Here is an 11,796-nt window from a genome sequence, read left to right on the forward strand (position 1 = left end):
TTGGTCAAGACCAATCTTATAAAGTAACAATATAGTGAACACTCGTGAACACGAGAGTCCAAACTTATTCAAACATGGCTTGCATGTGTATTGTCAAGACAACTTAATGCTAAGTTATTTTAAGTCTGAAACTGGGTCAGTGGAACAAACCATACCATGGTATACACTTAACGCGCAACAAACATGCCTCGTTTGTTAAATAACGGAAGGTCATAATGTTTGTTGAGGTGACATCTGGAACGTGTTTGTTATTTGATAGCCTATGATTAAACCAAACCTGGACTCCAAGTGCCACTTTGTGTTATAATCTAAACAAATGTAAGACAAAACCATAGGCAGAAACATATCTTCAAAACGTTTTGATTTAACATAGTTGTTTTTTAATCTGATAAAGGGTAAACAGATTTACGTTATAGCCGATCATGAAACAAAAGTGTTTGCATCAAAGACTTTAAGCATTTCGTTTAACTTTGAAGTTTTGTTTCCTAACATTCAAGCTATCGTAGCCTTCAACAAGTTGATGACCAGTGAAGGCTTCATACACATTGCAAGCATAGTTATCAAATTTACTCATTAACATTTTATTTTAGGATCAAAAATATATTACTCCCTAATACATTGAATGACACAATATATCACAAACATACGTACCCTTGCATCTGAAATGGAGCACCAGAACTGGTGGTTAGGACACAGCCGCATACCAGATTTCTTATTGGTTTTCAAACATCTCTTCGTTGTCCTCTCCTGAAGTATATACGTAAAGACGGTTTCAGCTAAAATTTCGGCTACGACGTATTGTTAATAAGGCAGCTCGGTCTTCGAATATGACTTGCTAGACTTCGAAAAAGAATAATGTGTGGTTTGAAGAACTCCAAGGAATACGATATTCCTCTTTTATATTAAGTTTCGGTTCCAGATGAAGTCACACGGCTGTTGTAGACTATGGCCCTATTGAGACCGTAACATTACCTTAATGTGGCTCATTAATTTGCGTTTTTTCTTTACTTTAAAAAGGTTCAAGGGACTTGATGGCTCAGACAACTCTAAACATACCGTGTGTATACATTATTCAGTCTTATATCAATATTAAATACGTGTTTAAATCTCAAACATATGTATGTTTTAAGTTTTCTCATCCAAATATACATATGTGTATTAAAAAAGCTAAACAATTAGAGTAATAGTACTATTGCAATTCAAATTTGAAATTGTTTATTCTGGCAGTTCAAGAGAACAACTTTCGAAAGTAAAATATTAAACTAACCACGAAATGTCAATCAAGTGTCCATGTATACCAAATATTTTTTTCCAGTTACGTTAACGGATTAACGAATATCTTTCCTGGGTTACATTTAGGACAGTTTCATTTAACGCCTTTGGGACCATCTATCAACAAAGGTATGGTATGGTCCAAGATGACCCATATCTGAAAAGCGGAATTCTAGATTGAGTTAGCATATAAACTCGTATCTGACACTCGCTGTAGTTCCTTGTCTTAAACTTATAGGTCGTATGCTCCTTAAAACTTTGAATTCAAATGTCCAAACCAAACGAATGTTGAATCAATCATCCAACAATGTTTAAAAATAAAACAAATCAATCACGGAATTCCTGATGTGTCTGTTGCATTTATCTTCATAACAGGATTATTAAGTTCTGAGATTTATATCCATTTTGAAGGAAAACATGTTCATGTTTTATTTCCAATTGCACTGAACATCCTGTCGTATCTGAAAGTACATATTGTCAACTCAATGCCACAATTTAATCAAACCATTTAGAATTGCAATTTACTGCTGGGATGGTAAAACGATGTTTTATTATTTATCAATATCAGTTTAAGGTTGGATACTGAATTTGTCGACAATTAAAACTTGTATCATAATCGAAGACAAAAACCAATTAACGGTCAAGGAGACTATTTTTGTATATGCCTTACAGAAAACAAATTGCGTAGGTGAAGAAAAAATAACTCAAAAGTCTGATCATCATCTTTCATTTAATAATACTAAAGAGAAAAAGAATGTGGTTCTAAAATTAAACAAAAATGATGTACATGAGGGGATCCAGGATTCGAAGTCAGTGGGGGCGTAGCTTAAGGGTATAACCCTTTATACTTGAGCCACTCCTTCAGAATCGAACTTATTTGGTTAAAAGTGTTGGCAGTGGGGTTAGTGGGTAACCCCCAAGAAAATGTTAACAATTTCTTATCCGAAACCCGAATTTGGGTGTATTTTATTACTTTTTACTCCTATATTGAAATATACATTTAATTTGGACGATTTGGTTGGGGGTGCGCCGGGTGTGCCAACCCCCGGAACCAAAAGTGATGTAAACAAACCAATAAAAGATAAACACATGATAATTCAATGGTTAGCCTTCATAAATAGATAACAGAAAGTCGCTTGTGTAGTATCAGCTATAAGATGAGAGGCCACGAAGATAATATTTCAGCAGCTGTGTGTTTCATTTTATGCGTTACAACGTACCGCCCCGGTATTTAAAGCATAAAGTGCAAGTTTGGACGCATACCTTTAAACTCAGACAGACCTTTTTCAAGAAATCGTCAACAGGTACTTTCAACCAATTCGGTAGGTATTTCAAAACTACTTCCAGTTAAGATAAGTGGAACTTGAAATAACCGGACTGATGGAGTTTAAATAAAGGATCGCTTAAGGTAAATTTAGCAGTTTACATATAACAATTTAGATTTATGTTTAAAAAAATGGTAATATAAAATAAGAGCTTGTGAAAGAAAATGGGCCGTATTGCATTGCAAGCAAATTGTATATCGAAAGAGGAAGTATGAAAAAATACGCGTCGTGTATCTGCATGTTATCATCAAATCGTGAAGGACTGAGGGATTTAACCAAAATAGGAAGTAAAGTAAAATATCATTGTTTTCAAACATCATATCCATTTTAATTTCCGTATTGTATTTGGTTCCAGTCGACGACAATAACGAAAGAGGGATTCCGATATGTCTCTTGTAAGTACACATTCGAATCACTCTAATGAAATATGCTTTATACCGAATAACATATTTATATCTGTACATGTTTATTGCATTACATTTTTTAGAAGTTCCTATACTTATTTATACAAGTTTTAAGTGGTGAGACGGTGAGAGTGGTCGTGTAGTTAGGGGGCCGCCTCTAAGGTTCTCATGGCCTAAAATTGGACAACAGTACTGGATTCTACCCAGGGAAAGTACTCGAGTGTTTCTGTAAACTGTCGCTACAATCGATATAAATGAAATTAGTAAAGAAAAGTTCTTAATACATGAATTTTAGCAAATTTATTTAATGATTCATGTGCTGCACTCTATTACTTTTAGTGTGGTATATTTCAAAGAGCTTGTTGCCAAAATTGGTAATATTATTGTGTTACGAATGCACTAGAATGCAACATTTCAGACAAAAATTATATGTGCCGTAAAACCCGACCTCAAGTGACATAGGATACCAATATTTTTAATGCCGATGTGGTAAGGGTACGTCTTAAGGTACGCCGCGGTCTCCATCCCCTCTTCTCTAGTGTGAAATGCTGGAACCACCTCAGCTTATTGCCAAATAGACTCGATATTATTTATTTGTTAGGCCATTTTTATACTATATTAGAGATTGTTTTGTACGATTCGATGCAGATTTCTCAATTCTTCTTTTTGAAACAGTCGAAACCATTGCTGGTTGCAGCCATAGATTTCGGTACGATGTACTCGAGTTGGGCGTTCTCCTTTCGTCATGAATACGAAAGTGATCCAACACAGATATCAGCAAAACAGTGGCTGAAACATGAATCGACGAAGGGTTTGTAATGATAATTATATAAAAAAATCTAATTGCTTGCGTTTTAAGATTGCATTTACTGCTAGACGGCGTTTTTTTATGAATTTACTTAAGAATTGAACATAATTTTACTGCGTTTCATTGATTCCGACACTTCATACATCAATGAAACGCAGAAAACTAATGTTCAATACTTATAATAACAACCATAAAAATAAAAGATCATTTTCATTTTGCTATTATCCAAGAACCGCAATTCATCACTCGATAATTCCACGTAGTTTGTAGCCTTCCCACGTGTATGGATACATCATCGTCTTGGAGACACGAGGAGCTAAATTTAGTAACGATGTGACCAGTAATGGCTGCCGACTCCTCATTTTATCCCATTTCGAAGCGGATTTACAACACCTTTCGTGTAAGATATTTACATAAAGGCGACTTTTTTAAACTCTGAAATGTATCTTCCATTATTCCTTACCTAAGACAATAGTTTTACCATTAAATCTACTGCCCTGTTGTTTATATTCCTGAATTGTCGGCATGTCATTACTTTCGTTAAGCTGTTGGCTTAGATCTTACTTTTCATTTTCACCTTCATTTTTATTTGTAACTTCAGGCAAATCATCAAATGAAATGTTCATCAGTTCTTCAATTTCTGGAAAACTCTCAGTAGCAGCAGCAGTTTCCTCACTCAATTCCGGCACAAACAACTCAAAACTACCAAAAATATCTTTAAGCAAGTCGAAATCTAACAGATCATCCGCCATGTTTACTCTGTGCTGTAGACGAACTTTCAGCTTCCAGTGATCCGCAATCAATTTTTTGTCATTTATAATAAAAAATAAAACAAAAGCAATATTTCTTAAAGGTTTATTGTTCAGTTGTTGCTTTTTTATCCCCAGATTTTTTTAAGAAGGAAAATGCACATGTAAGCAACTTCCTACTATGACGTGACGCCATAGGTTGTAAATAGAAAGTAGCCCGGTTATGAAGATTAACAAGCTGATTTGCATACACGAATGCTCATTGGGAAATGAATGAATATCACATGGGTTGTGTTATCCAATAAGATTTAAGAATTTACTCGCACCTGCTCAAAGTAGTTATTATAGGCAGTTTCTTTTCAATTATTTGAGTCTTTTAAGATATATATATATACATGACTTTGAGCCGCTGCACTTAATTTGAAATATATAAAAAGAAATGAAAGGAGATAAACATATGACGCAGTACAGACTTGGTTCAATATTATTATTTTCATCAATTTCTCCATAACATAGAGTGAACATAATCTAACTTAATCGTACTGTATTTTGTTTTAATTATCAAACACACATATACATTCTTTTGGTAAGGACCAACAACGGTTTTGATAAAACCCGATGGAAGAACCCTGGAGGCATTTGTCTTTGAGGCGGAGACAAGATACGCAGAACTGATAGACGAAGAGGCGCATGAATCGTACTACTTCTTCAAAAGGTTTAAAATGAAGTTATGGAACCAGGCAAGTACATGCCAAAGGTTAGAGGGAAAATTCAATTTATGGAATTCATCTGCTTTCACATCATGTTGTTTGTATTTCCTAACCCATTTTACTGTGCTGTTAATAATAAATATATTCATATTTTTAGTCTGTGGGCCGTTCCAATATTTATACATAAAGTTTATTCATGACTTACTTTATAGAAATCGCCATACGTAAATAACTTGATCATGTTGATTACAATCAATATTAGGCAAAACTTAATGGGTAATTTGATATCAGGCATTTGACGTTTTACCATTCAATGATTGTGTCATATCGTAATGTATTAATTTGAAGTTTGTCCACTTGTTTTGAGTACAATAAATTTAAAACTTGAAATGATTTTTTTATAAATTTGTAAAATATATCGATGAAACAAACACTGACATAGAATGCTAGTATTTCGCATCAACATGTCGGCAACATGGCTGATTGAAATAGCTGTATCCAAAAACAATCAAAGTTTCAACACGAATCGAAAGCGTTTGAAAAATTCTGATTTAACAAAATGTATCACTTAAAATATTTCCAAGCGACTCGTTAAAACAAACTACCTATCTATGTTAATTTGATGTACTCTCATTTTGTTTCAGAAAATCGAACGGGATATGGTCATTCAAGACGAAAATAGTCGTTATCTATCTGCAAAAACTGTGTTTGCACCATCGATCAAGTAAGCCAAATAGTTGCACAGACATATTAAATGTGGGTGCCTCTATATCAAATAACACTGTAACCTGAATATATGCATTAAAAATTCACTACTTAATGGTTAATATACTGGGTCTTATCTGTAAAGTCAGCTAGATTCATTAAAATAAAAATAGTATGTTTTCTCCTCTGCTACTTTTAGCATGTTTTTTTTTTTTTTCTTCAGAAAGTTTTAGATTTTTCTATTTATTAAATGTATAGAAAACATAGAATTAAAATGATTCTTATAGAGTCTTAGAGAAAGTTATTGATGATGTTTTCGCATTTATTTTGTATGTAAGGAAAATATTTTCTAACTTTAACCTTTGGAAAAATAAACGTTCATTAAAATGTTAACAAGTCTTTATAAAAGTTTTACCGGTGCTAGAACATGTAAACAATTATATTGCATTAAATTAATGTATCATGTAAGCATTACGTTTTAATTTTTTTGGGGGGAATTATATTGAGCGATGTTTAAATGTACAGGGGTTATTATGAAAGGATGCTTTTCTGGTGGCTGCAAGGATCATGGTTCTTATTCTTTAAAATTGTAAAACAACTAATATATAAATGTTGTTGTTGTTTTAAGTTTCTCGCTAGTTTCTCTTTCTCTATTGTGTACGGTCGTCGTAACTATATAAAACATATTATTAGTTTTTTTACTACACATATCTGCCCTTCATTGAATGACTGCACTTTCAATTGATCTTAAGATTTCGGGGTGTTGATAGAACAGATCAATAGCAGTGATATATAAGATAAATATGTCAAAAATAAACGGTTGATATCTGTCAAGAATATACGGTTTATATTTGTCCAGAATATGCGGTTTATATATGTCAAGGGTTTATGGTTTATATCTGTTCGTATATGTAGAACACGTACGATGTATATCTAACAAAACATATGGTGTATATCTGTCAAGAACATTAGACGAGTCGTAATAAATCTTTATATTTAAAGTAGAATTGTTTAATGCAGGTTAACATTTTTGAATATGTTAATAACTAGAACAAAACAATACTACTTTTAATGAATTGAAGATGGCTCAAGGACGACCTTTGGCGAATTTCAAACGACAAAATTTCTGGCACAATACGAGAGAATGAGATACACTGGGTGTTGACTGTGCCAGCAATCTGGGACAATGCTGCCAAACAGTTTATGAGAGAAGCCGCTAAACAGGTATTCAAAAGCCATAAACGATAAATAGACAAATGATAAAGAGCTTTTAACACAATTTGAGTATTTTTAGAACTTTTAATCGATTATCAAAAACACTCAATACAATGTGGTATGCAGGGGACATGAGAGGAGATATGTATTTATAAGCATTTCGTTAAGAAAGGAAAAAAATCCAAATAATTTGTAAATATAGATCGAAAATACACTGTATTCTTTCATTGATCAATTTTGAAAACATCTGATTTATCGTCGTCCTTTATCTTTTCGATAGGGCAATGCGGTATATTGTACGAATATATTGAATGATAAACATTTTTATCTAATATTATTATCAACGTTGAGCAACGCATTAATTTTGAATATAAGTACAATGCGTGCAGAATTGTATTATGTTTAGTGCTTTAGCACATTCACTAATATGCGTTTTTCCTGAAGGCTGGTATCGAAGAAACAAGTTGCTCTAGAACCAGAGGCAGCGTCATTGTTTTGTCGCCACCTACCGGTTGAACGAAGAGGAAATAAAACGTCGCTCGGCATACCGAAAGCTGGACAGAGATATCTGGTGTTGGATGCGGGAGGTATAACAGGCAGATGCCATAAAAACAGTAGCCCCGGACCTGCACATACTGTTCCAACATGACTCAGTATCGTTTTCGTACAACCAAATGTGTCTTTTGTCTTAGCTTCGCTTTAATCCGTTCTAATATGAATCCTAGAGTAAATATTTCTTTCTTATGCCCCAATTTGTCCTTTCCTTGCTCTCAACTTGGAGAGATTACGAAACGTTACTTAAATATGAACGTTTAGGCGATAACTTGTTTTTAACACCCATGTGTACAGTGTACAAATTTAAAACGTCCTGCCGATACCAAAGGCATGGGAACTTTAAACACCGGTTTGAATAGGCTCGTACAAAGTGAGTTTTTATTTAAGCATAAATACAACGTGTTAAGCAATTGCAATTTCTATCTGTACTGGTAGCTGAATGGAGAGTTAAGCAATATGAGTAATATTATGAAGTATCTTCGAGTATACGTGAGGACATTTTTAATACCTTTTCATGAATTAATATTTGATCAAATAATGAAATGTAACGCACCTTATCATAAGGAGTTAGTCGAACACTGCTCATACGTACCGATTTCAGTATAATTGGATGTTGGCATTTAAAGTCATTTGCAAACCCTCTCTTTTTACGCAAAGGGATGGCTGACATATTTTTTCTTTCTTGGGATTGTGTTGATGCCATTGCAGTTCACCTTGCACAAGCATATTTGTACCAATAGGATGTGCATCAAATAATTCACATGTTTTCTAGGTACAAAATACACGCTGGTATGTTTTTGGATAATGTACGTAGCAATCAGGTAGATCGTACTCGTAACAGCAGGTTCCGTAACCCCTCTATTCAAACGGAGCTTACAAAACTGATCTAAGGAGTAACGCGAAAGAGTCTGTTAGCATACTATATGCATTGTTTAAATAAAATTTAAACATTTTTGCTGGAATAAAAGCAGTGGTAATGGTAGATGTACTTGAACATGTTGTAGAAGTTATAGTAATATTTGTGTAATATTTACACTCCTTTTTTTCGTTCCTTATATGCGTGCATGGTATTTCAGTTGTAAACATTAAATATTTTTAAAAGGCGGTTCATGTGTGTATAAATACATTTGTCAATGCTCAGATAATCGCGAAGCCGGAACCTCATTTACCTTGAATTGACAAAATGTTTTCATGCTACGCAAAGCCATATAATCCTTTAGCAGTAGTAATAGTAATAAAAATAAATAACGAGTATAAGATTTTTTTATTAATGTGGTTCAATTTCCTACTTCTGTTCCGTTTGGTGGTGGTTTCGTTTAAAGCATCCGGCCAACAAATAAGTTAGTTTTCGGATAGCTCCATTCACTAATAAGTTAAATTAAAAACTAATTCCTTACATCTTAAATAAACAACTTTATTGATAATTTTGGTTAAAGTTTTTTTTTCTTTTGCTCTTAATTAACAACAATAAAATCGGACGTGCAATGACCAGTTTTGAAGCCCTTAGAGGTGAAAGTAACGTGTTTGTAAAACGATGTACAGTATAATGTCTACATATACTTGCTGTACATTAAAATCCCATTAGAATGATACCACTTTTTGGGGTCACTAGGCATCCAGAATCCGCGTATTTGTGTCTCGTATACCTTAAGGAGCTACATTCTTAAGTGAAAACATAATGGCATGTTGCAATGTATAGAAATTAGGAAATATTCTATAACTTAAGGTGGGACAATAGATATCACCGTCCATGGAGTGTTGCGTTCGATGGAGGTAAAGGAACTGTACAAGGCGAGCGGCGGTGCGTGGGGTGGAACTAAGGTCGACGAAGCCTTCAAAGGTTTCATCAATGACATTGCAGGTAACATAGATGATGTTTTTAAACAACGCATATGGTATTTTAGAACATACATTTATACTGAACCAGCATAAATCATCGTCAGTGATTCAGAAGAAAGGTTCTATTGAGAACAGTATGGTAATTCATTCAATAACAAAAACTTATTTATTTGTATTTACGTATTTTGGTTTCATATAAACTGAAGAAGACATCCTAAAAGTCTTAATATATTTGGTCATTCTGTCTTGGAGAAAAGTTGATTTTTATTTTGCTTAACATAAATGAAGATTGACTTTATTGTTAATAAAAAAATCGATTCCAAGAAATACTTTCCAAGAATAAATTCAACTCTTAACCCAAAAGTTTGTTGCCATTTGAAGTGTGATCAAGTTTGATAAAGCTCAGACCACAATTTTGATAGCATTTCAATAAAAATGAATAGAAATATTCTTAATATCATTGTTTTACAGTTCGTAAATCATACAAAAAATATTATTTTCGTGTGCAGGGTTCGACGCCATGGCCGATTTAAAGCGAAACCACTTGTACGATTTCATTGATTTGTTTCGTCGATTCGAAAACAAGAAGCGGTCCATTTCTCCAGACAAGGACAGCAAGACTGATTATACCCCTTCCTCTGTCCCTGTGTACCTTGATAGAGAAACGACAGGGACGAGCCTTGTGTGACCTCATCAAGAACACGTATTACGCCTCTTCGGTAAATCCTTGATACTTGTTCTACTGTTACATGGTGTCTACTTATATATTTTGTCGTAAAATGAATTTGTAAGAATTGTTTGTTCTTTTCAATTATGTATTAATATGCAAGTCATTATCATTCACGATCAGGCAATACATAAATATAACAATGAAAAAGAAAATACAGTTTCCAATACTTACCAATACTTTTTTTAGAAGTCTGATTTTTTGACTCAAATATTAAACAAATTATACTAGACAATTATTAATTAAACATGATTTCTTCAAAAATCTGTTTTACTGTTATAAGGTGTCAATGACAAACGAAAAGGTCAAGATCGACGCTAGCGTTGCCAGACGGTATTTCGAAACATGTGTTTCAAGCACTGTTGGGCACTTGAAGAACATTCTAAGCTTGCCAGTAAACAGGGGTGTAGAAGCTATTTTGATGGTAGGTGGATTTTCCGAATCGCCTATGCTTCAATACGCTGTGAGCAAAGAGTTCGGAGCTCTAAAAAGAATTGTTCCACGGGAAGCAAGCCTTGGCAGTACTGAAAGGGGCTGTAATATTTGGGCACAACACAAAAGCTATCAAAGAACGTATTAGCCAACGGACTTACGGTGTTGAAACGACCTCTCCTTTCGATGCAACCAAACACGATGTGACCAAAAAGAAATATTATGAAGGAAAAGCCCGATGCACCGATATTTTTTTGAAGCATATAGAAGTTGGACAGAAACTAAAGGTTGGTGAGACCCAATTTAAACGGCGTTATGTTAGTATAGGAATCAGACCAAAGCTCAATTGTCTTTCCCATTTTTATTACGTATGAGAAGAACCCCATGTATACAACAGATCCAGGGTGTACTTGTGTTGGGAATCTTACCATCCCTCTTTCCCGCAGCGGAAAAGACAGAGAGGTAATTGTAAGGTTCATCTTTGGAGGAACAGAAATTGACGTTGAGGCAACAGAAAAATCAACAAGAAAGGTTCATCACTTGAAGATCGATTTCCTGGTTTAAACTGAATTTTGTTGTGTTTGATTGCATTTTGAGCTTTAGGCGGCAGTGAATTATCTGTGTTATGAAGTATAAACTGTGTGTTACACAAATTGTTTAAACTGAATTTTGTTGTGTTTGATTGCATTTTGAGCTTTAGGCGGCAGTGAATTATCTGTGTTATGAAGTATAGACTGTGTGTTACACAAACTGTATAGCTGATGTGTTTCGAAAGTGTTTACTTAGTTATTAATATGGCTAAGATTATGTAAACTTAAGACTACCGTTCTCAGTCTCTGTAAAACTGGAAATTATGAAAACAAACTCACATAGATAATAATTTACTTTGATTTACCTTCACAAAATTGATGAAGTGTCTAGGTTTAAATGTTAAGGTTATATTTTTTGTAAAGCTAAAGATCGTATTGTTTACAAGCAACAAAAACTATATTTTGTTCAGTAAAAAGGAAGACATATATGTTTATCTACTGATTACTGTAAAATCAATTGCATTT

General features: G+C 33.9%; 1 protein-coding gene across 1 annotated transcript; it reads left to right on the top strand.

Moving 5' to 3' along the window:
• Positions 1–5,288: 5,288 nt before the first annotated feature.
• On the top strand, positions 5,289–11,305 carry LOC128226784 (heat shock 70 kDa protein 12B-like). Its single transcript, XM_052936844.1, has 7 exons — positions 5,289–5,315; positions 5,913–5,992; positions 7,633–7,775; positions 9,470–9,604; positions 10,092–10,264; positions 10,593–10,845; positions 11,139–11,305. The coding sequence occupies exons 1-7, from the start codon at positions 5,289–5,291 to the stop codon at positions 11,303–11,305; spliced, it is 978 nt and encodes a 325-aa protein (XP_052792804.1).
• The last annotated feature ends 491 nt before the right edge of the window (positions 11,306–11,796 follow it).

This window comes from Mya arenaria, chromosome 1 (genome assembly GCF_026914265.1).
Source record: "Mya arenaria isolate MELC-2E11 chromosome 1, ASM2691426v1".
NCBI classification, from domain to species: domain Eukaryota; kingdom Metazoa; phylum Mollusca; class Bivalvia; order Myida; family Myidae; genus Mya; species Mya arenaria.